The sequence below is a fragment of the Hipposideros armiger genome, unplaced genomic scaffold, assembly GCF_001890085.2.
Source record: "Hipposideros armiger isolate ML-2016 unplaced genomic scaffold, ASM189008v1 scaffold_493, whole genome shotgun sequence".
Classification (NCBI taxonomy): domain Eukaryota; kingdom Metazoa; phylum Chordata; class Mammalia; order Chiroptera; family Hipposideridae; genus Hipposideros; species Hipposideros armiger.
Window position 1 is genome coordinate 462,391 of NW_017731843.1, and position 25,281 is coordinate 487,671.

The following is a 25,281-nucleotide window of genomic DNA, read 5'->3' on the forward strand; positions in this document are numbered from 1 at the left end:
CGCGCGCACCCTAACACACACACATGTCCCCCAAAAAAGGAAGCCTTAGCATATACATGAAGGGTGAGCATGGGAACCCTGGGTTTAGAATGGTGAATTTCTAAAGCATAGCAAATGCAAAAGAAGACAGTGCTGAGAAGAGACGAGGTGGGACCCAGAGAGGAGCCGCGAGCATCCCCCACCATCCCCCATCCCCAGAACACAGTCAGGGACATCAGGCTGTGTCCGGCTTGGCACAGGCACACATGTCTGTGAACGTGGGCTGTGGAATCAGACAGGCCTCACTGTGTGTCCTTGGAATAGTTACTTTACTTCACTGAGCTTGTTTCCAAGTATTTAAAGTGATCCCTGTGGTAGGGAAAGTGGCTCCCCCATGAGATATCCTCCCCTAATCCCTGTGTTAAAGAAAAAATTATTCTGAGACTTGTTAAAATGGTAAGGAATACTTTATTCAGGACTATCACAACAGGTATCAAGACTACAGCAAGAGAAGAGGGAGATGGGACTCAACTCCAAATATAACAAGAGCAGGTGGGAATTTAGAGCCATGGAGCAGGGTGGGGTGTGGGTGGATAGAAATTATTAACATAGTACATCAGAGGTGGGAGTTTGTGCTAAAGTGACCTAAGCGTTCTTGCCAGGGTAATTAGATATCAAGGGTGGGGGATTCTCTCTAAACTGGCTTAGCAGAATTCTTGCTACAACTGGGTAATGTAGGCCCAACAAGGACAGGGGCCAAGGTCAAGTCCTCGTCAAGAAGGGGGCTTACAGGAGCCTGACCAAAGTTTGGTCAAAGAGACCATCTTGTCACCTAGAACATGTCAGGGTGATACCTTACATGGCGAAAGGGACTTTGCAGATATAATTAAGCGCACTGACCAGGAAGTTGGGAGATGATCCTAGATTATCCAGTGGGGGTTGGGGCCAGTCTGGTCACGTGATCACGTGTCGGCTAGAGACAGAAGAGATGGAACAGAAGGAGAAGTCAGAGATTGGCCACATGACAGGGACTGGGATGGCCACTGCTGGTTTGAGGATGGAGGGGGCATCATAGAAGTAGCTGAGGGAGGCTCCTGGCCTATAGCCATTAAGGAGAAAGGACCCTCAGCCCAGAACTGAGGAGCGCAATTCTGCAAACAACCTCAATGAGCTCATAAGCAGGTTCTTCTTCAGAGGCCCCAGAAAGGAACAGATCCTGCTGACACCTTGATTTTGGCCTTGGGCAGCCCTCAGCCGAGGCCCAATCAAACCCACACACCAGGTTAGTGTGGTGATTTGTTACGGCAGCAAAAGAAACAATTACACTGCCATTTCACAGGGCTGCTGTGAAGATTAATTAGATAACGTGCAGTGCCTCTGCTTCCCCTTCAGGCTTCGTGTGAGCACCATTTGTTACAGGACCCTTGTGTCAGACCTGCTGGAATAGTTTACCCCTCCAGCTTTCTGTATGGTGGCTCAAGATGAGAGAAATGGCCTCGTCTGAGAAGCATCCAAGTCTGATGAAAAGTCATCCTTCCCCCAAGGTGGAGAGTGAAGTAAAAGCTGGCTATTGTTCTGTTCCTTGTCTGGGCTGCTTGCTAAAGTCCCATGCCCAGGGGAGACCCCTAGAAGCCATCCTTTTCCATTGGGAATGTAGAAAGATAAAGGGTGCCACATTGGCATTCACAATTATATGGCCCTTGGTGGTCAAGGTGTGACTGTGGTTACTATTTGTTCAGAAGTTGGGAGCCTGGATGCAGCCATGATTGTCCCAGATTCAAGGCTGTCTTTTGTGGGTCAATAAGATTATCTCTGCTTGAGTCCATGCACTCATTAAAAAAATAATAACAGCTTTCTGGCCCAGGAGGCCCTGAGAATGTAAAGATTATTGAAAGGAAAGGTCCCTGTCACCGCATTTATATGTGTGGACTTATGAGTAAAAATGGCAAGGTGACTGTCTTTTTCTGCCTACCACTTTCCACTCTACTCCCTTTGTTCTCAATAGATTTCAACTTGGCCAAAGGTAGACTGGATAATGTTATTATGTATACAGTAGATATCTGTGTATAATATATGTGGCTTCATTTAAAACAGAGGGCATTACATTCAGCAGAGCCCATGTCTAGTGCTCCTTTTGCCTTTGCGTAGAAAGCACGCTGTAAAATGAAATTAGAACCTTGACCATTATGGGCTAGCAGTGGCATACGAATAGCTGTGGTTTAGTTCCTAGGGAGAAAGCTGTCCCCTGCCCCCTGAATTCCTGTCCACCATCATGGGCGTGTCACATAGACGTTGGTTCTGGTGAAGGGTGCAGGGCTTCTGAGCACTGGTAAAACAACTGATGGATTGATGAGGAGATAGGAAGAGGTAAAAATGGAAGGTGGAAAGGACAATTTGCTCTTAAGTATTAAATCTGAAGTCTAAAGAAAATCATAAGATAATAGTGCCCCCAATAAGGATGGGATAATTACACATTTTTCTGCTTGGAATTCAAAGTGGATTTGGGTCTGTGTGACCTTCATCACCAGGGAGATTATGTGGGTGCTGATTTGCCCAGAATCTTCTATAAACTCCCTTCATCATCTTTTTTTCCTCCTCCTACGTTGTCATTTTGCTCTGTCCTCCTTCATGTAAGAAAGTGACGACTTTGCAGGACCTGCAGACTTGGAGACTGAGGACCTAGGTCTGTGCCTGGAAGGCTCAGTGCCTCCCACCTCATCTGCAGCAATTCTGATGTCTGAGCCCCCACTGCCTGAGGCCATGAAATTACAAGACTTTCTCAGAGGTTTCAGCAGATAGCTGTAAATCACTGGGCTCAGCTTGCAGTTCTGGGAGGATACGGATCATTTTCTTGAAGTCCGTGATGCAGATAGGGTAGGGCAAATCTATATCCTAGGTTTTAAATACTCTACACTATAATACCTGTAAATCATTATGCTAATCTGGACACTCCAAGCTGCATGGCCCAGACTGCCCCAACTCTGGCCAGCAGCACAGCAATGCACTTTAGGCCACGTGTCTTAGATCATCTCAGTAACAACAATCTGGATTCCAGAGGAGAGAATATATTACGCATCTAAAGCTGTAGAATCCTATGACTGGCATCAGTTGACCTGAAGGAAAACTAAGACACATTCGTCAAGCGTGGAGGAATGAGTGGATGAGGAAAAAATGTGACTGCTGATTATAGATCTGTCTCTCTTGTTAGTTTGTGAGCATGTGAAAATCAGCATCTTTGTAGCCACAGCTGTGTTGGCTGATGGTGGGTGTTCAGTACTGAGGGAGAGTGGAATCAGGTAAGAGCATGAATTTTGGAGTTGGGGAGACATGTTTCAGTTCCCAGCTATGTACTGTCCATTGCCCTATCAGAACTACTTCTGCATCATAAAATAAGAGCATGGGGCAGGCCGGGAGCTCAGTTGGTTAAGAGTTGGCTTGAGACCGTGAGCTCTGAGCAGCAGGGCCTCCGGTTTGGTTCCCATATGGGCCAGTGACGCTGCACCCTCTACAGCTAAGATGGTGAACAACAGCTCCACCTGGAGCTGGGCTGCTGTGAGCAACCGTGAGCGGCCATCCAATGGCCAGCAACCAACTGCCTCAGCCGGGAAGAGCACAATGATAATACCAACATGGGCCAGTGAAGCGACGTCCTCCACAACTAGACTGAAGAACCAAAGGACAGCAACTTGTTTGCTCCCCTTCCCTGATTTCCCAACGCTGTTCCCCTCCCCCAATTCCCCAATAAAGATCTTTTAAAAAAAATAATACAATTTAAAAAATAAGAGCAAGCACAACCATGAGTGAGATTGTTGGGATGACTAATAAGCTGCCACCTGAGGGAAGGCCGAACAAACGTCAGCCCAGAAGTAAAGGAAGGGGTCATTTTCCTCCCGTGGCTCATGTTTACAGAACTGACATACTCTGAAGCTCTAGGCTAAAGCACCAGACACAGGAAATGAGGAAGAAGAGTGGTTTTAGTGGTGGAGGAGAGGAGGCTGGCTGTGGGAGCATGCTGATGGGGTGGAAGACACACAGCACCTGATGGTGTCCAGTGCCCACGACAGAGCATCAGGCAGCCACTGGACGTTGGTGCCAGAGCCCGGAGTAGAGCTGGGGCTGCGGGATGGAGCTGAGTCCTCAGCGTCAAAGGAACGTTGGATTCAGATGAAGCAGCGTCAGAGAGAGAGCCTTGGTGTGAAGAATGCCAGGAGACCAGAAGGAATGTGGAGAAGGACCAGGGTCAGGTGACAGTATTTCCAAGGTGTGGACCTATGCATGACTGTGGCAGAGGGGAGGGGAGTCAGAAAAGCAAAATGCTGGGCCAAAGGAGCACAGGGAAAGAAGCAGGTTGCAGGGGTGTCAGTGTGTGTGTGGAGGTGGGGGGGAGACTGAGGCATCGTTTGGAGGGAGGGATTCACTTTGCAAATGAGGAAGGACATATGTCTCATTTGAATACATGGAAAGGAAGACACCATAGCTAAAATGTATGCATATTTTTGGAAGAAAGCTGGCACAGAATTTGTAAGTTATATCTAGTAAGCAAGGCTTCCATCTCTAGTTATGAGGGATTAGAGCGTTTTCCTTTTTTAGGAACAAGAGCAGACCCTGTTGAGATGCTGGAGAGTACAGTAGACCTTAGGCCTGTTAAGAAGACATCCGGAAACTAAATTCACACGTGTACTAACATAATTCCCTGGACTGACTCCTTCAGCCCCTCGGCACACTGAGATGAATGTTGTCCGTGGGCTAAGCCCACTTATTGTTCCATGTCTCCTGCAAACACCAGCCTGGGGAACACGACTCCAGCAGTGTCCCCGCCAAACGCCGGATCACTATGAACTGTGGACCTTGATGGAAAATCAAAATCTGACGTTAAGTCCACCAATTTCAAGTGCCTTCTGTGGCAGAAGAAGGAAGTCGGAAATGGGCACAGGTGGGCGATGTCATCGGTGTCCATGTTTTAAAGAGACTGGTTTCAGAGGAACATCTCTTCATAACCATCCCTGATCTTTCCATCGCACTTCGAGTTTTTAGTTATTCTCACAATTTGATTTCATGTCGACAGCAATCCTGTGGACTATTTGTATGATCTTCGTTTGACGTATGTGGAGACCCAGCCTCAGCAAGGCCAAGCAGGTTCTCCCACGGACGCAGCTAGTAGGTTACGACAGCCTTGGGGCTGCTGACCCCAGAGCCAAGCTCTTCCTGTTTTTCTCCCACCTCAGGTTCTTTCCATTATTCGGTAGCAACCTTGAGTTCTTTCTTCATCCTAGTATTCACATTGTTCCCACTCCGAGGGAACTTCTGAGGATGAACTATAGCCTGTCCGGGAGAGCACCTGGACAGGTAGAGGGGCAGGTGTGGAGAAGGTGGCAACAGGGAGCATAGGGTCAAGGAAACCTTGCCTGCAGCTCAAGTGGCTTTTCCAGGGACATGTGGCAGAAGGCAGTAGGGGAAAGACAGGTAAAGGGTGGCTGAGGACTGGTGAGTGAGAGAGCAGGTCAGGATCAGGGTGAAGAAGGGGTCCGGGTACCTGCTTAGGTAGTTGGAATGAAAGGAGAGAGAGAGAAGGAAGCGGGAGGGACAGCAGATGAGAGAGAGGACACAGGGGGAAGAGACCAAGGGAGATGGGCCCCAGTGTGCGGGAGAGTGTGCAGGACACACGTGTGGTGGGAAAGCAGTGGAATACTTGCATCCTCATTACCGCTCCTAGATACCCGGCCTGCTGCCACATGGCCCCTCCCAGGGGAAGTCACTCACAGGCATGGGTTTCTCCTGGACCAGCCTGTCCTCCTTATACTTGAGCTCAACTGCAGAAGCAGGGCAGCTGGGCAGTAACTCCCAGATAGGAAGCTGGCTTTTCCCACCCATGGCATTCCCAGTGGGGTACAGGGGTGGGGAGCCATCAGTCACCCCACCCACCTCCCTGGGGTCCCTGCAGCAGCAGCAGCCTCAACCAGGAAGAAATGGGTACCTGTGCAAAATCTCCACCCAGGGAGGCACCCCTAGCAACAGCTTTGAGGCTTCTAGCACATTCTCTGGCTGCTCCCAGTATCCTTCTTCCGGGAGGGCTGTGATTCAGGTGCCGTTGCAGAGTGATAGAATTGCAATCTGGGTATTGGGAGGTGCTCTCCAGGACACCTCATCCAGGTGACTCCTGGAACTGGTTATCTCTGTTGAATCCCGGCCATGTGGTTTGCTAGCCTGTCAGAGTGCGAAACTCACTAACTCCATGACAGCCACTTCTGTCTTGACCTTGACTGTCAGCAAATCCTCTATATTTTTTAATGGAAATTCTTTTTCCTTGGTCCTAGTTCTAACCCTCTTGGGTCCTCTGAGCCAGTGTAATGTCTTCCATGCTGAAACCTTCCATGTGTTCAAAAGCAGTGCTCTTGTGGCCCAGGGCTTCTCCTTTCCAGGCTAAGGCATGGCAGCTGGTCCTGAATGCGTCCTGTGTGCTGATTTAGATACGTGCTCCTCCTCTGTGCAGTCCACTCTTTCCATATGAAATCATGCCTCCCTCTCAGGTGTGAGTTATTATCATCCCTGTTTGCAGATGGGAAAACTGAGGTTGCCCAGCCAGTGGAGCACATAGTCTGGCTGTGGACTCAGCTCTTAACCCCACGCCTAAGGCTGGTGCAGTGGACCCTCACTGCTTCCTTGGACCAGGGGTTCCCTGGCATCTGGTGTCTCAAAGCTGCCATCCTGTGACCACCTCCTGTCTGGGGGCGGAGCCATGATGAGGCGCATGGCTGTCTTGCAGAAATCTCCTTCAGAGTGTGGATGTGTGGGGGCAGTCTAGAGATTGTCCCCTGCAGCCGAGTGGGCCATGTCTTCCGGAAGAAGCACCCATATGTTTTCCCGGATGGAAACGCCAACACGTATATAAAGTAAGTGTTCATCCCAGGGGCTCCGTGGGGAGGGCAGTGGCAGAGGGCTGCAGCTGTGCCCGGTTCTCTGGTAGGTTGCCTGAGTTTTCTGGGTGGACAGGAACCGTATGTCATGCTCTCCAGGCCTCTGCCTAAGCAGGGAGGTCAGGCCTGACCATCCAGCATTAGGCAGGGGTCCCAGGCTTGAGAAGGCCCCACATGCGGACTTGGGGGCTTTAAGTGACTGGGCAGTGCCATCCTGCAGGTCTCAAGGCTCTGGCTATTTGGGGTTGTTTGGGATCAAGGAATAGAAGCTGTTTTATGCCCCTAAGTTCTAGAAGATCCACTGTCTCCACCTTCAGCCTGGGTCACCGGGGAGAGGTCCTTGGGAAGATTCAGGAATGGGGAGGTACAGTGAAAAGATGCACATGGCTGCTCATGGCCTTGCTGGTGCACAGGGAGAGTCCAGGCTGAAGCAGGCCCTGGGAGCTGGGCTCCTCTCCTGCCCCGGGGAAGGACAGAGAAACCAGGCACTCAGTGACCCAGCAGTGCCCACATGACTATTCCTACTCCCTCGGGGTACTCTTCTTTGCTTTATTTCTCTTTCAACCTTTCTCTCATTTAAAAATAATTCATTTATATTCCTTTTCCCCTTTTTTTCATCGTTCCTCTAGCGCAGCGGTTCTCAACCTTCCTAATGCAGCGACCCCTTAATACAGTTCCTCATGTTGTGGTGACCCCCAACCATAAAATTATTTTCATTGCTACTCTATAACTGTAATTTTGCTACTGTTATGAATCATAATGTAAATATCTTTTTGTTTTCTGATGGTCTTAGGCAACCTCTGTGAAAGGGTGGTTCGACCCTCAAAAGGGTCGCGACCCACAGGTTGAGAACCGCTGCTCTAGCGACTTCTCTCCTTTTCCCTAATCCTCTTGTCTTTTCTCATTTGAAAGTTTTGGTCACCCATTTATTCCCCCCTTTCCTTTTCCTTTTTTCTTCTGTTATTTGGCCCATTTGGAGAAGGGAATTGCTAAGCACCTCGTTTGGTTTTTTTTTTTTCTTCCTTTGGGGTGTCACTTTCCTCCTCTGTGTTTTTCTGTACTCAGTTTTTGACACGTACAAACAGGTATGGTCATAGCAGTCTAGGAGGAGGAGATGTAGGTTTGAGCCTACAGGGGAAGTTGACATCTTTCCTGGAAAGTGGTGGGCAAGAATGGAGCAGTGAGAAACCCAGCAGGCAGGAGCAAAGGGGGAACACAGGTAGGGCTGCCTCAGCTCTCAGATGAGCTGGGGACATCTGGTGTAGGAACGCAGTGTGGCTGTGATGTGGAATGGAGCCAACCTGGGAAAAAGGGGGCAGAGCCTCCGGAACAGCCATTGTCCTTGAGACTGGGCCCTGGCCAGTGGGCATCACATTGCATGCCACCAGTGAATCCTTCAATGGCTGGAGAAAGGTGGCACAGCTGTCTCCTAAGCAGCTTCCAGTTTGCTGATGGTTCCGCCACTGGAAGGGCCAGCAAAGCAATCACTGCTGTCAGCGCTCCAGGAACTGGGCTGCACGTGCATAACCCATTTCAGTCCACCAGCTTGGAAGGGCTTGCCACACCCCTCTGTCAAATGCCTGTGCTCCATGCAGACCCAGAAACCTGGAGGAGCACACCATCTTCAGTGAGACCCCAAGTTCACTTCCGAGGGCCTCAGCATAGGCTACTCTCACAACGCACCTGGCTTCTGGTTGTTTTCCCATATATTGTTTCTCTACGCTGGGGCTCTTCCTGGTGTCTCTGCCTCCCTGACTGCTGAATGGTGACAATCTCAGTGTCTTGCTCTGTCTTTTTTGCTGTGACCTTTGGGATCAGGCTCAGAGCAAATCCCTGACTAAAAAGAAACTTAAGAGTGGCTAAATGTCTAACAGAGATGCCTTGATTACTGAATTCTTGACACTTGCACCAAGCTAGTTGCTTGGGTTATGGGAAAACCGTGTGTGATTGGCTTTCCCCTTGGAGAGCTGGGTCAGCCTGTTCCTGTGTAAAGAGGGACCACCTGGAGCAGGAGCCCGGGGAGGGCCTCAGGCAAGATGGCCAATGCAGGCCTCGCTCTCCCCTCTTGGTTCCTGGCACCGTACGGGTACCCCAGGCTACTCCTGGCTCTTTTCTCCCTGGGATTGCCTTCTTTATTTTTTTTCCCTGAGACTCACAGAAGTTCAATTTCAGGGTAATTTTTCTAGTGCGTACCTTTTGGGGAAGAGTTTGTTATTACTACTAAAATCCTGTGTCTTGGGGAAGGCCTCTTGGGAGATTGGGTGGGATTTGGCGGGTTCAGCACCCTGGGAGGAACAGCATTACTGGACCATGGTGACTCCCTCCTCGGTGATGCTGCCAACTAGCTCACGGGTGTGTATTTTAACTGGATACATCACAGGTCCTCTTCGACAGCCCCTCTCTGACACTCCCTTTTCCCCCTAGGAACACGAAGCGGACAGCTGAAGTGTGGATGGATGAATACAAGCAGTACTATTACGCTGCCCGGCCGTTCGCCCTGGAAAGGCCCTTTGGAAAGTAAGCGACCCTTCTGGTTAATTTGTGCAGAAAGTCAAGAATGGCCCCAGCTCATAGGCTCGAGGCAAAATGTTCCTGGCAGGCCTGTCCGCTTCGCTAGTCTCCGGAGCTGCTAAGCCCCTCCAAGCCCCAGGCTACGGCTGTTTTCCTTTCATATCCCTCTTGTTCCTGCCCCGTTCTGGGCATGAAGGGCATTAGACAGCTCTTGTGGAGTGACTATCTGCCAACCCAGTCCACAAGCTCAACAGGTGGGGCTGTCCTTGTACAATGGACTGATGTTTCCAGCTTTTTACAGAAAGGTAGGATGTGGGACTAAACAGCCTTAGTGCCTCTAGGTCTGACTGCCTTCCTCCTGGTTCTCAGTGACCCAAGCCTAAATTCTCCTTCCTAGGAGGAGTGTAAGTATTTAAATGTCCCCTACAGCAATGCAACAGCTTCATAGGAGTAGAAGAGGACAGAGAAAGGAATTAAGTGCCAGATACCATTACAGAAGATACCGCGTTAGCCCTCCCCAAACTCTAAGATGCGGGTGTAACTACCCCTGTGTTACAGATGAGATGACTGAGGCTGCTCCAGGTTAAGGTACTTGCCCTGGGTCATACCACTATAAGAGGGAGATGAGGCTCAAACCTGTCTGATTCTAAAACTAGGTGATGTTGCGTTCCCCAACCCAAAGCTGATTTGAGTGGGGAAAAACGGCAACTTCATTTATGTTACCTGTCCTTTGGTGGGAGTTGGGGGGCAGCAATAATGGCTTTTTGCCTTACTAATGTCACTCTAGTCAGACTGAGGCTGTGGAGCAGATGGGGGTTTTGCAGCCTACGCTTCAAAGGCCAAGCCCACCTCGGCTCAGGAGGATTAAATCAGACCCCGCCAAAATGATTTGCATCTCTGAAATTATGAATTCACGCTGTCCCTCCAGTTCTCTCTCAGAGCCTCCCAAGGCGTTTGTCTCAGACCTCATCCGCCCCGTCCTTCACCTTCTCTCTCTGGCTTGGATTATACTCTCTTGCTTAAAGAGAATGCTTAAAAGATGTCCTCAGGTCTTTTTCCCTGCTGTGCATCAACACCCGCAGGCAAAGTTTTCTCAGCCCAATTCTGTATTCTTTTCTCCCCTGTGCACATGCTGCTGAACGGTCCTAGGAAATGCCAGCTGATACTGCCAACACTCTGTAGCCATAAGTCTCAGGGAGGCCCTCCGTATGCCTGCTGATCCTGCTACCTTTCGGGCCAGCGTTCTCCCTCCATCTCCATTTAAACCTTTTCCACTCTCCCCAGCTGCTGAGTCCAACCCCCTCTTTTCACTCACAGCAGATGACACCTTCTGTTTCATAGATGAGATAGATGGCCTTAACTTCCCAAGACAAACCAACGTATAAACGTCACTATATCTGTACCATCCTTCTCTGTCTCTTTCATCTCACAAGATGTGCCTCCTGCTGTGACAGGCCAGTCCTCCACCAGTACGCCAGCTGCACCTTTCATTTCTGCATTCATTCATAAACCAACATTTATCGAGTTCCCACTGTCTGGATTCATCTCCTCCTGCCTCCTGGCTGAGGGCTTTTCAAACTTTAATGTGCACACAGATCTCCTGGGGATCTTGTTAAAATGTGCATGCTGGTTCTGCAGGGCTGCATTTCTAATAAGCTCTCAGGTGAGCATGTGCTGCTGGTCCATGCTTCAAAAGCAAGGTTCCAGGGCAATGGCTCCTAGTCACAACCACCTAGGGAGCTTCAACACCCACTGATGCCTCTATTCCACTCCCAGGGAGTTGCTGTTGTTTAGGGTGTGGCCTGGGCTGTAGAATTTTAAAAGACCCCTCCCTCAGGTGATTCTAATGTGCAGATAGTGTGGGAACCATGGTTCTAGGGGGCTTTGCGCTCCACATGTCTCCACCCTCGCCCTGATCAGTCATCTTTCTTCTCTATGGCATGGTTCCCATCAGTACTTGAACTTATTTCGTGTCTTACACCTTAAAATTAAAGAATCAAAAAAAGGAAGAGGAGGAAAGAAAACTACAAAAACTCTCCTTCACTCCAGCTTTGCTTATTACTTGTACATGCACCCTGTCCTCTGTTCCTTCAGAGCCAAGCTTTGTGAAACAGTGGCCTGTATTCACTGCCTGCAGCTCCTCCTTTGTGATCTGAGGCCATGCCCCCCACCATCTGCTATGATTGCTCCCACCTGGCTCACCCATGACATTCTCTGTGTTACCCCATCAGTATGAGTCTTCCCCCACCCCAACCCCCTTACAGCGCACTTCTAATCTCTGGGTTTCCATAACTGCCGTCTTGGCTTTTGTTCTACTGCTCAGGCTCCACCCTTCTTGGTCCCATTTGCAGCCTCAGTTTCCTCTTTCCACCTGTACATGTTGGCCTTACCCCAGGTCTGCCATAAGCCTTCTTCCTGCACATTCTCCCTGGTATCAACCACCACTTCTGTGCTGCTGGTACTCGCATCTCTGTCTCCAATCTGGACCTCTCTTCTGAGCTCCAGTCCCTTATAGCCAAATATCGACTGGACATTTCTGCCTAGATGTCTCTCCCATGCTCGCCCAACTCAAGTTCCCACCAAAGTCATCCACTTTGTGCCTAAACTTTCTCCTCATCCCATATTCTCCATCTCAATGAACGCTCTTCCTTGCATCTTATAGCCCCAGTCAGAAATCTTGAGTGTTAACCTTGTCTCCTCCCCTCTTCCTCTCCCCTCACTTCCAAACAATCACCACATCCTGGTGACACTGCCTCGTTCATGCTCTGAGCAACCAGGTCCTTAACCTTTAGCATCAAAAAATAAATAAATAAAAATGAAGTCATTCCTGTCCCCAGGGAGCTTAGAGCCTGGTGAGGAAATGGGGTGAGTGCTCTATTGCTCTATAAAAATGTTGGTGTCATGAGAATGCCTGGTGCAGTCCTAGGGGGTAGAAGGAGGCGTGCTGGCCAGTTCTGTGGGAATGCCCAGGAAGGACAAGGTGTCAGTGAAACTCAGGTGGGTGCTAGTGGTGCAAATGGAGAGAAGTGGGGGGACTTGAACCTGTCACTTCTCTCCATTCCCACCCCCTACTTTTCTCCCTGAAAGCATGGTCACCTAGGTGTCTACAGCTGCCTCATAACTGCTCTCTCTGTCTCCAGCTTTGCCCCATCAGACCCATTCACCATCAGCAGGATGTTCTTAAAGTGCAGACATCACCACGTCATGCTCTGCTTAGAACCCATCAGTTACACATTCCCCTTAAAAGAAGTCCAAACTCCACAGAGCCTCGCCTCACAAGACCGTATGCAGTCTGTATCTTCATTGGTCATCCCACTCATTTCCACACTGCCACTGCCCCACACACATACATTTGCACACGCACATGTTAACCTCCTGCAGCGCTGCCCCTGCCAGCAGAGCTCTCACTTCTTCACGTGCATTATCCTGTCGATGCTGTTCCCCTGCCTCACCCACTTTCTGGTTTGTCTAGATGACATCCACTTTTCCTTCAACATTACCACCTTGAGCACACTGACTCGACAAGCAAGGGCACCACTCTGAGGGGCTCCTATAGTTCTCACGTGCCCACCCCATATCCACATAAGGTTGTGATTGCTTGTTTCATTACCTTTCTCTATTGCTTGAAAGCTTATTATTTTCCACATTAGGCACAATGCCTGGCACATAGTAGGTGGTCAATAAATATTTGATGAACAGATTCATAACCAGGCCCTAGAATCAGCCAAAGAAGAGGATTCTTTGAGGCTGGGGTGGTTGGGGGGTGACATTTCTACTGTAGACTCCAGAAAGGGATTTGTGAGTCCGTAGACTCCAAGCCCCGACAGTGACACTGGGTGTTCTTGGAGCCTTGTTTTTAATGAAAAGTAAAAACACCCCCAAAATCCATTTTCAAGTAAAAGCACAAGTCCTTGGTGTCATTACTGCACCATTGTAGATTTGGCTAAGTGTGCCCATAGCTCTGCCTGGAGCTCTAGAAATCTCTCTTGGTTAATTTCTCCAGCACCCTTCAGAGAGATGTGGGCACAGGTTGTATGTTGTGCTTCCCAGGCTGGTGCCTATCTCTGACACAGCTGTGTTTTGTCCTTGTGTCTGCCTCCAGCATTGAGAGCAGACTGAACCTGAGGAAGAATCTGCAATGCCAGAGCTTCAAGTGGTACCTGGAGAATGTCTATCCAGAACTCAGGTATCTGCTCTACTATTTGAGCCTTTGGTGGCTGCAGGGAGAAGGGACAGCCTGTGGTCAACTAGATGAGGATTTTTAAGTATGTAGAGGTCTGAGAAGACCAGTTGGCCCACCCTTATCCCTGAAATCTGAAGAGGAGTTATATTAATCAGTAGCATGAGGGGTTGAGGTTAGCCAGTAGCAGTGTTTCTCAATTGCTGGGGTCTGAGTCCCCGGGTGTGACCTGAGGACATGGACATGCTGATGCGGGCTCCGTTCCAAGCTCCGTCTACCCTGTGGCTCCTGGGTCTTTCCTTGCTGCTTTGTTCCTAGGGGTATCGCCTTTCTGGAGCAGAGCAAGTCATTGTAACACAGTCCAGGGCGAAATGCCCCTGCCATTCTCAAAACACTGCCCCACCTCTCCAGCTGCTGGTCTTATAATCCAAAGATCCAGGGATTCTCATCTCTCCTATGGCTTTGCTCTAGAGTCCCCCAGGATTCCTCCATTCAGAAGGGCAATATCCGACAGAGGCAGAAGTGCCTGGAGTCTGAACGGCAGAAGAACCAAGAGATCGCCAGCCTCAAGTTAAGACCTTGTGTCAAGATCAAAGGCGAGGATACAAAGTCCCAGGTAAGTAACTGGCTGGAGATCCACAAACGTGTGCATAGGCTCAGCCTCTGTCACCTGCTTTTATATGACACCAGATCCAGTTATACCCAGATTTCAGCAGCAGAGTAAGAGAAGCATGACTCCCCCTCACTCTGGGACTGGGTTCACTCTGCTGGGTGTCCAGGTGCATGGAAATTCTCTGAAAGATGCCTTACCAGGCATCATTGTGCCTATAGGAAATTGCCATTAAATTAGCAGTTTTTGAGTCCGGCATCGGTGTCCATCCGCTGTGAGCTGGGTCAGGCAGGGCAGGTAGGACAGCTGCCTCCCAAATACAAAATGCAAACAGAAAAGCATGCCGCTGGGTGATGCTGCTGCAGGATGAAATGCCTGCCCTGTGAATCTCCCTTCCAATTTCACCCTGACTTTGAGGTAGTAACATCAGGTTGGGTAAAACCGTCACATCATCTGCCGCCCCGTCTCTGGGCAGGGCCATTGTTCCTCCCTGTCCTGCCCTCAGCAGGCCTGTGGCTCCGTGTCTGCTCTCTCCTGCTCCCCCAGGTCTGGAGGAACCATGGCGCCCCTTCTCAGAAAGGTTTCCTTGTGCCTTAGTTGGTTTGTCAACATAGCTCCCCCTTATTCTGTGGGTCAGTGTTCTCCCCGCTGAGGATAGAACCGTTCTTTTAAGTCACTGACAAATTCACAGCCTGCCTCAATCTCTACAATGTTTGGCCTGCTGGATGCGGTCAAGTACATCCATCTCATAACGTCCCTCCTGACTCTGGTAGTAGGGCATGATCTTGATTCTCTCACATTTCCATTCTTTCTATTTTCTTTGTTGGCTCCTCTCCCCGACTCTTATACCCTTATATTGAGTTTTCACTGAGGTTCTCAGGTCACTGTTCTTTTCCCTATAAGTGGTTTCTTGGAGATTTTATCCATGCATCCAGCTTTGGCAACCTTTTCTGTCTCATTGGTTCACAAATTCTGTATCTTCATCCATCCATCCATGAATTCATTCACTCAACAAACATCTATGTTCTCAGCTAACTGTGAAGATGCCGAGATAAAAGGCTAGGTCATGAGCCTTCATCGTCCCTCAAGGGATCTAATGTAGAAATAAGCAAGGAAGCAGCCCTTCTGATATAAACTCTGTCCTAGACAGGGTTTTGTCTAGAGCATTATAGACACTGAGAGATGGCATTCAACTTATGCATGAGGATTAGGGCCCTCTTCCCAGAGGACCTGAAAATGAGGTGCATCCTGAGAAATGAGAAGGCTCCGTGGTTCCAACCCTGCACATCTGTTGTGGCTCTTCTCCTATATACTCTTTCTACTGCACCCCTGTTTCTGCAAGTCCCATCACTGCTTTCAGAACAGATGCTCGTGGATCCTGTGTTCGCTTCTTCATGCCTGATCAGCATTCCTGAGCGTCAGCACTGTTGACGTTTTGGGCTGGATAATTCTTTGTGGTCAGGTTGTCGTGTGCTCTTTAGGCTGTCTAGCAGCATCCCTGGCCTCTGCCCACCGGATGCCAGTAGCACCCCATACACACCAGCCATTACAATCAAACTGTCCCCAAGCTTTACCAAATACCCCTGGGATGCAAAACTACCCCAGTTGGGAACCATTATGTTAGATTATGGCCATAGCCTTCAGTCCTTGCTCCTCACCCCCCCTATCTGGCATGCGGTCATCAAACCATTGCCCCCCATCTCAGTACAGCCTTCAATGGTTCCCATTGTCTGCCACAAAAATCCACATTCTTGGCCTCACATTTGAGGTATCTCACCACCAGCCTCCAGCTTGCCAGGACTTTCCCAAGAACTATCTCTTTGCTCCAGCAGGACACAAAGGGGACGTGATGAAATCTCGGGCCATCCCACCCCCTCCCAAAGGGACGTGAGCCATCCCTTTGTCTAGCATCTCCACACTGTGTACACTCCCCACCTGTTAGTCACTTAGTTGCTGTCTCAATTATCGGATTGACTGTCCTGTTATCACTTGTGTTCATGTGACCCTGATTTTACTGAATAATGGCCCCAAAGCACTAGAGTAACAGTGCTGGCAATTCAGAATGCCAGAGAGAAGCCATAAAGTGCTTCCTTTAAGTGAAAAGGTATGTATGTATAGGAAAAAACATAGATATAGGTATAGACATAGATATAGATATAGGTGGTTTATATATATCTTTATATATATGGTTCGTTACTATCCGCAGTTTCAGGTATCCACCGGGGGTCTCGGGACACATCCTCTCTGGATAAGGGGGGACGACTATCTTACTAATATCCTCATTTTACATGAAAACACGTCCTGGAGAGATTATCCAAAGTTATAGACTAGTGAGTAGTGAAGGCAGAATTTGCAAAATCTGGCTGCCATGCCACAGCTCTGCTGTTGCTGCTGCCGCCAGAGTCATGGCTGGCTCTGGAGCCCTTTTATTCAAGTTCAGTCACAGGAGATGTCTGTCCCTGAGATGCTCTTCCAGGTTGTAAATATTAAAACTGTAAACTGTACGTCAGCTCCATTTTGACAGGAGATAGCTGGCAACAGATCCTTCTTCTTGGCCAGTCCCAATGGCAACCCCTATGAGCAGGGAAACAAAGGTGGCACCCCATGTTGAAATAGGGGACGGAGCTGACCAGACAGCAGGCCCCTTCCCTAACTGATGGGAACAGGGGCAGGAGTAGCAGTGGAGGCCCCCACTCGGCAGACTCCACACCAGACTGGGGGACACGCAGCACTGGCTTCCAGCCTGGACTGTCCTCTTTCTCCCTACCCCTCCTCTGTTGCCCACCATAACTGCGAGCTTGATCACTCCCCTCTAAACTGTCCCCCTTAGGCCTAGGTATGGGCTAGGAGCACAGTCCACTTAGGGAGGACAGACCCAGGGGTGAGATCCACACACGTCCTGAAATCAGGCTCAAGCCATTTGGGTGGGGGATTCTGTTGTCTCAGATGTCTAAGGTGGAAGAACAGCAGAGGATGGAAGCCAAGAGCTGAGTTTTGCTTCCAACTGGCCGCTCACTGTCCAGGCGGTGTGTTGCCAGACATATGTGTCCTCATTATTGAAAAGAGACTGTCAGACACTGCCTGTCCTCTGGCTCCGATGCTGGCTCTCGTCCCTGCTCCACCTCCCGCCCTATCCATCCTTCACCCTGCCTCACCTCCCTTTCTCGGCTTGCTTGTCAACCTTGGAAACAAAATGTCTAATCTGAGTGTGTATTGAAGCTGTCAGCAAACTGATGCGTTGGGTGGAAGGCAAAAGAAATATATCATCAGTTTGTAAACGTGTGAAGTCCAAGAAGCCGCCAGGTTAACAAGTTTCCTCTTAACTTTATTGGATTCCCTAGAATACTTGTGGAAGTAGAAGGAAGACAAATGCACCAATCTGGTTGCTATCCCCATTTAAAGGAGCGGGAACCACATAAAAACTTCTGAGGGTGTCCTTCTATCTGTATCCCCATCAATTCAGACCACTGGCTTGTGAATTATGCGTGCCAGCAGTTGGATACCCTGGGTAGGTGAGATACAAATAAATGCTCTATCCCTAAACCTGGACTCACATTAACCCCTCTGGTGAGTCTGCCAGTGAGACAAGTTGCCAGTGTGTCCCCCTTCCCTGCCTAATACCACCTGTCCTCCCTGAGCTTTCTCAACATATCCTTGGGAATGGCCCCATCTCAATTCCTGACCAGCAGATTTGGGAGGCAAAGCAAAGACCGTTTCCTAAAGGAAGACCTAGAGGGTCATCTCTCTTCCTGTCAGCTTCCTCCATCATCACAGTCAACATGCAGACAGGAACTAGCACTTGCTCTGTGATCAGCACCATCCCGGACACATACATGTATTAACCCATTTATTCCTTCCGTGACCTTCTGCGGTAAGAACCGATAGTATCTTCATTTTTCATATGAGAGAGCTGAGGTAGCAGTGGTAGCAGGGTGAGCAAGCTGGTGGGCCAGGAGTCCAGCCCTGGCCGCCAGGGATCCAGGGGTCTCAAGAGGTCGGTGAACTAAAGTTTCACTTGAACCCACTTTTTCATTCGAGACACTGTGTCTGAAGCGCTTCGAGAGTGTGTTTGATGAACTAGGTTGCTGCCCAGTGTGGCCATAGAGGTTCGAGGCCAGCTGGTGGCCCCTCAGCTCAAATCCCATCCCACCAAGGAGGTGCCACGTTCACAGTCAAGCCCAGGGTCTGCTTCTGGCATTGCCCTGAGTAGTCATTGACCTCCGTCTCCCCATCCATAAAACTGTATCTACCTCCCAGGGTCACTACGAGGATTAAATACAGTGGATGTGATGCACCTACAACCTGAGTCCCTTATAAAGGAGTGATTTTGGCCATCTCACCATAGCATAGCCCCAGTGCATTCAGTGTTTCTTCTCTCTTGTTTACTATTCCCCACACGGAAGAATTTTTGAACAGGAAATTCACCACCATCAGCAAATGCTGTGGGCTTCTGTGTTAATGAAAGCACAGCCCCCTAACTTCTCTCCACATGTGAATGCTTCCCTGTCCTCACCCAGCCACTTCTCATGTATCATAAAATGCTCTTCGTGGAGACGCTACGCCAGAGGGCAGTCACTGGGCTACGTGTTCCACATGCATCATCTTGTTTAATCTTCAAACAACCCCATGAACCATGTCCTGTTATTACCCCCATTTCACAGATGGAGTAGGCAAGGCCGAGAGAAGTTGACCAACACTTCCCAGGTCACACATGAGTAATGCCAGAGCAGGGTTCACACAGGCCTGCTGCCTTCAGAGACCAAGCCCTTAAAACTAGGAGAGGGTTTCTCAACCTCAGCACTGTTGATGCTTTGTGCCAGATAATTCTTTGTGTGGAGACTGTTCTGTGCCTTGTAGGATGTTTAGCAGCGTTGCTGGCCCACCCACTAGGTGCCAGTAACATCCCCCCCACCTAGTCATAATAATCAAAACGGGTCTCCAGACACTGCTAGATGACCCCTGGGTAGGTGGATGGGGGCAAAATTCCCTCTCCCCCCCCAAATGAGAGCCGCTGCCCTAGGCTGATGATTGCTTCTTGCTTCCTAGAGGTGGCCCAGGACCATTCTAAGACCGGCCTGTGCCCCCCCACTCATCTTCATGCCTGCCTCTGTCAGAACTTTGTTCCTTCAGTTATCTCCTCTTAAGAAAACCTTTTGTCTCTGCTACTCCATGCAGTGCAAGACAGCAAGCCCCAGGCTGGGTGCTGTGGCCCATTGTATCCCAGTGTTCACAGCTGTGGCCAGATGTGCATTTACTAGAGAGAAGTCAGCTGCCCCCACTGCCAGGCAGTCCTTTCTCTCCCACCACAGTGGCTGTCTACAGAGACTTCCTCTCAGCCCAGAAGCCACAAAGCTGTCCAGCCGGGACCATCCCTTCCCTATCATCAGTTCCCCTTTTCCAGGGGAGGACCCCCTCCTCCTCAGACCCTTACCGGCCTGTCCCAGAGGGGGCCAGGCCACCCCCACCACCTCCAGGACGGCCTCTGGGTTTCCTTCTATGTGTCTCGCTGTGCCTGTGTGCATTAGGGGTCGGGGCTGTGACTCGGCCAGTCCCCAAATGGAGTCATCACCAGTGTTCACCGATGAGGCCAGGCCAGCCTGAGCAGCCATTGCTGCCTTCCTGAATCCATTTCTGACTCCGGGATTCGTGTAATAAACCCATTCATCACCGGCCATTCTGGGAAGTCTGACAGGCCGCAGAGTGGGGATCGGGAAATCCCTGCTTGCTCCCAGCAGACCCCTCCTGTGTTCTGCCTCCCTCTCCTCTCTCCTCTCCTGCAGATGTGGCCAGAGAGCTCTGTTCCTCTGGGAAATGGTGAGGCTGAATTATTTCAATGCCAGTAAAGCACCAGCTAATAGAATCCACTTAGTGGAAGGGCTTCGATCCTTGTCTGTTGCTGTGCGCATTCTCCCCTGGGGGGTCTTGAGGTGGTTTCCTCAGACCCCTGCCTCTGGGGTGTACCCTATGCATTTCTTCCCAAAAGGCATTTGTGGATGGATGGGGTGTCTCAGATATCAAAAGAACCACCCGCTCCTCCTGCCATCCCCAGCACTTCCAGTTTTTGAAGCCCCTCAGACATTAAAAAAGAAGAAATGTGCCAAAATGGGCTTTCAGAAATTATGGTATATTTTAAGTTTTTATGTTGAATCAGTAATGCTTTTAACATAAAATGCCAGTGTATTGTGATGATCATAAGATAATTGCAGGGTTTATTGTTAAAATGCTAAGGCAAGGTTCACTGTAAGGTTTGTGGTGGGACAGTGGGACACATCAGTGACTGTATGTTTAGCCTCATTTCCAGATGATGGCAGAGGTCTGAAGCTGAGGCCAGTTGTGGTTCGGCCTGGGCAGATAGCTCCCTGGCAGCCCTGCCCTTGACCCAGGACCCCGGGCCCTTCTCTCCTTTCTCAGCAGCGCAAGTAATTCTCTGGACCAACACCCAGGACCCGTTACCACCTTCTAGATCACACTCTAGACATCTAGGACCCCAGAACCCCCCACCCAAATGACCCGAGCCTGATTTCAGGAGGTGTGTGTATCTCACCCCTGGATCTGTCCTTCCAAGGTGCACTGTGTTCCGAGCACACACCTAGGCCCAGGGAGGACACTTTAGAGGGGAGTGACTGAGCTTGGAGTTGATGGTGGGGGACAGAGGAGGGGTAGGGAGAAAGGAAGGCAGTCCAGGCTGGAAGCCAGTGCTGCGTGTCCCCCGGTCTGGTGTGGAGTCCCGCCGAGTGTGGGCCTCCACTGCTACTCCTGCCCCAGTTCCCATCAGTTAGGGAAGAGGCCTGCTGTCTGGTCAGCTCCGTCCCCTATTTCAACATGGGGTGCGACCTTTGTTTCCCTGCTCATAGGGGTTGCCATTGGGACTGGCCAAGAAGAAGGATCTGTTGCCAGCTATCTCCTGTCAAAATGGAGCTGACGTACAGTTTTAATATTTACAACCTGGAAGAGCATCTCAGGGACAGACATCTCCTGTGACTGAACTTGAATAAAAGGGTTCCAGAAACAGCCATGACTCTGGCGGCAGCAGCAATAGTAGAGCTGATCGAGTCGGCACTTAGTAGTACGTGACTCTGGTTAACCTCTCTGAGCCTTACTTTTACTATCTGTAAAACGGGGATAATCATGATACCGACCTAATAGGATGCTCAGGAAGATTAAATTAATCTGTGTAAAGCTCCCAGAGCAGCACCTAGCACACAATAAGTTCTCCATAAACATTAGCCATTATTAGCCATATCATCCTGGTTTGGTGTTGCCTCTGCATACAAGCATCTTTGCCCTTTCAGCTTATTCTGGAGGAAGGCAAGTGGTCTGTGTAGAACAGCGACGTTCACAAAGCCAGAGGAGAATTTCTTGATATGTATCAAGGAGTGCGTTTCATAACTATTTACTATAAAAAATTTCAAATATATATAGATATAGAGATAGATGGAAGAGTATAAAAAACCCCCATGTACCTATCCCCAGGCTTTACGAATTCTCAAATCACAGCCAATCTTTTTTCATCTATATTTCCATCCACTGCCCAGGGAGTACTTTCTACTCTAGGTATTCTCCTAACACCTGCAATTTGAAAAGATAAAAAGGGACCAAAGAATCCACAGGCGGGACCTAACCCTTAGGAACAGAGGTTCCCACTGGGCTGTTGGCCCCATCCAGGTGTGAGGGACAGGGGAAGGTCCCAGATCCAAAAAGGCAGCAGTCAGCATCCAGGTGGTTCCGTGGGAGACAGAAGAAGGACCCAAACCTGTGGGAAAGGAGGAGGCACAAGCCAAGTCACAGAAAGACATCAATATCAATAGACAGTGGAGGTCAGGAGAGGCCCAGGGCCGGGAGGTGGCTACCATGAGTTAGGCAAGGTGCAGAGCAAGGGACAGGTGATTGTTGTGTCCGTTTACAGGACACATTGTCCTAGAGCAGTTGACCTAGCCAGCTAAGGGACCGTTTTTTCATTCTTGGGCCAAGGAGAAATAGCCGATGAGGGGCCTGGTCTAGAAGTTGAGGGTCACCTGGTTGGCAGCGGTGAAGTAGAAGAGAAGGGACCTAGCCCTTAATGGGGTCCTCTCTCCAGCTTCTCTCAGGGTGTCCAGTTCAGGAATCATCCTCCTTGCCCTATGATGAAGGCAACAGGCAAATATCCCCATTTTCCAGCCTGGGCAAAACCTCTTGGAGGTTCACATTTTGACATTATTATGTCAGCACTTTCGCCCCTTGATGTAAGAGCTGGGAAGTGCATGGCTTTTTCAGCAGTGAGTTGCTGTCTGACCTCTGGCACATTTCTCATAATGAACCGCACAGAAAGCCCCTTTTCCTTTGGTCACCAGAACTCTGCTTGTCCGTCTGATTTCTCAGTTTCTCTCCCTTCAGGAGCTCAGGGCCCAAATGATGTATTCAGCTGGAGTGCTGGGGTGCATGCATCCGCCTGGAGTAATTTATTTCTCGTGACTTTCCTCTTTCCCTCTTCTCTCTTCTTCCACTCCCTCCCTCGGAACACTTCGTTCCTTTTGTCCCTCCAACTGCCTCTTGTCATAACTCTCATGTTCTCAGGACACCAATTTAGACTCCTTTTCAAAGAAGGGACATTCTAAAGATAGCTGGTGGTGGGGAGAGAGGGTGGCCTGCCAGGTAGCTGCTAGAAATGTCAAGTGTGGGGAACAGACATCGATCTAAACAAAAACTGGACACCACACAGCTCAGCTGGGGTGTTGTTCAGCGCCTCCCTGAGGCAGCCTGCGTGCCCCGCAACAGTCCCCCTTATGGAGTGTGGGGACTGAGAGTGCAGCGGGGCATGACCTACGGGTCTCTGCCTCTTCAGTAGCATTTTCCAAGGTGACCTTGATGACAGCAGATTCCTGCTAGCAACCCCACACACACCAGTGCCTTTTACCACATGTGGGCACGGTGGTATCCCACCTCGGTGACACCCAAGGATCCTAATACGACCCTTCCTGGCCTCTTCCCCTCAGATCTGGGCCTTCACATACACCCAGCAGATCATTCAGGAGGAGCTGTGCCTGTCGGTCATCACCTTTTTCCCTGGAGCCCCAGTGGTTCTTGCCCTTTGCAAGAATGGAGATGACAAGCAGGTAAGTGCGCAGTGGGGTCTGCCCTGGGGAGGGGCCACCTTTGATAATGTGACGGCCTGTGTAGGTCTAAGTCTCATGTGCAGGAAAAAAGGGAAACTATAGAAGAGGAAGCGTTGATAAGAAAGAGGTCCTGATGGTCAGGAGAGGGACAGAGAGCTGCCTCTGATGCCACCCATGGTGCCGGCCCCGGTGCTCGGCTTCCCACCCCAAAGCCTGTTGACCTCGTAGGACCCCAGCGTGCATGTGCATCTTGCACTCCTGTCTTGCTCCGATGCCCACCTGGGATCCCAGAGCAGGAGAGGACTGGCACAAAGCCTTCAGGGCCACAAGGATGAGCCAAGCTCAGACCTTTGCCTTTCGGAGGCTTGGGCCCTGGCAGGAGGTCACCATGTTCATAGCACTCTGGGTACACCACATGCCCAATTCCTCTAGCAGCAAGGTGTTGGCTCCACTCAGCTCCCTGCCAGTTGGGTACTGGCATTAGGGAGACTGAGACTGAAATGCCCATTTATGTCTCACTGGCTGTGTGACTCATGGCAGGTTGCTAGATCTCTCTGAGCTTGTTTTCTGTTCTATGAAATGGAGTTGATAATGCCTACCACACAGGGTAGCTGTTTAGAGAAATGAACTGAGATGGTCCGTGGTAGCTGTTCAGTGGTGGTTCCCCAATATGTGTTCACCCCCTCTTTTCTTGTCATGAGAGATGACATCTAGGAAGCAGCAGTATGAGACCCTCCTTTCTGCTTGGGTCCCCCGAGTGCTGATGACAGGAGCAGAGGTTTGCATGTTGCCCAGGAGCCCCACCCACCCCTGGCCCTCCTGCATGGTCAGCCCCCAGCTCGCTCCCACATCTTCACGACCATGCGGACCCCGAGCACGGATCATTTCCTTGTTTGCTCCTGTGACTAACTTGCTTCACATTTTCTGGCCTCTTGCTTGGAAGGTTATTCCCTTCTAATGAGTTTTCCTAGCAAACATTGATTTTGCTTTTACTTTTTTTATCTGATGAAAAAAAAATGACAAAAAACAACAACAATACATAGCAAAGCAATTAGTTGTGGTTTTATTCCTCTCTGAGACCATGAAGTCAAGTCTCGAGGTGACCCTAGGCATGTGGTGAAACATTTCTGATTCCGCTGGAACTCCTGATATTATTGATAGAACCCAGGCCTTAGCAAGAGAATCCTGGTTCATCCTGTCTCCTCTCCATGTTCTCAGCAATGGACCAAGACTGGCTCCCGCATCGAGCACATGGCATCCCACCTCTGCTTAGACACAGACATGTTTGGTGATGGCACTGAGAATAGCAGGGAAATCGTGGTCAACCCATGCGAGTCCTCACTCATGAGCCAGCACTGGGACATGGTGAGCTCTTGAGGATACATGCCGGAACCAGCGGGGGCCATGGGGTGGCGCTTCCCCCAGTGAGAAGCAGACTGGAAATTCAGGCTGCAAGCGGCCTGTGACTACTGCAAACGTCCTGAGCTGGGAGGTGGAGGCAGAGCCCCCCAGGGCAGGAACGGCTGTCTCAGGGAGGATGGAGGAAAAGATTGCAAGCCAAGTGGAGCTCAGAGACAGATCCCACGTGTTCTCAATGCCATGAAGCTCCAGGCCTGACCTGGTCTGCCCCCGATTGATGCTGGAGACAGAGATTTACTGGGAAGTGTTAATGTTGTTTCTTTTCTTACACAAGAGGCCAGAGAAAAAGACCTTTCTGTCTCTAGGCCAGGACTAAACTGAAGGGTTAAAGAAGGGAGGTTGTTTTCGAAACTAATAAAGGAACCTTAGAAGTTTTCTCTGTGTATCTCTTACTTTGTTTCTACTTACGTTAGCTCAGGGCTAGGCTGAGATCTCCATTGAGTGGGCGCCTGGAGGCTCTGGAGTCTTGTGGCAGAGTGGACAGAGAAGAGGTCAGGGAGGTAGGAGACCTGTGTTCTTATCCTGGGCTGCCACTGACTGGCTGTGTGACCTTAAAGAGACCTGTAACTTCTCTGG

General features: G+C 50.0%; 1 protein-coding gene across 3 annotated transcripts in view; it reads left to right on the forward strand.

Annotated features, from left to right (window-relative positions):
- The window catches only part of GALNT14 (polypeptide N-acetylgalactosaminyltransferase 14), a 202,867-nt gene extending 177,787 nt beyond the window's left edge, over positions 1–25,080 (forward strand). For all 3 annotated transcript variants that reach the window (XM_019667298.1, XM_019667301.1, XM_019667299.1), the window contains exons 10-15: positions 6,743–6,869; positions 9,318–9,410; positions 13,507–13,590; positions 14,056–14,200; positions 23,167–23,286; positions 24,505–25,080. In XM_019667298.1, the coding sequence (XP_019522843.1) occupies positions 6,743–6,869; positions 9,318–9,410; positions 13,507–13,590; positions 14,056–14,200; positions 23,167–23,286; positions 24,505–24,663 (728 nt within the window). In that variant the 3' untranslated portion in view covers positions 24,664–25,080. The remainder of the gene's footprint in view (positions 1–6,742; positions 6,870–9,317; positions 9,411–13,506; positions 13,591–14,055; positions 14,201–23,166; positions 23,287–24,504) is intronic.
- The last annotated feature ends 201 nt before the right edge of the window (positions 25,081–25,281 follow it).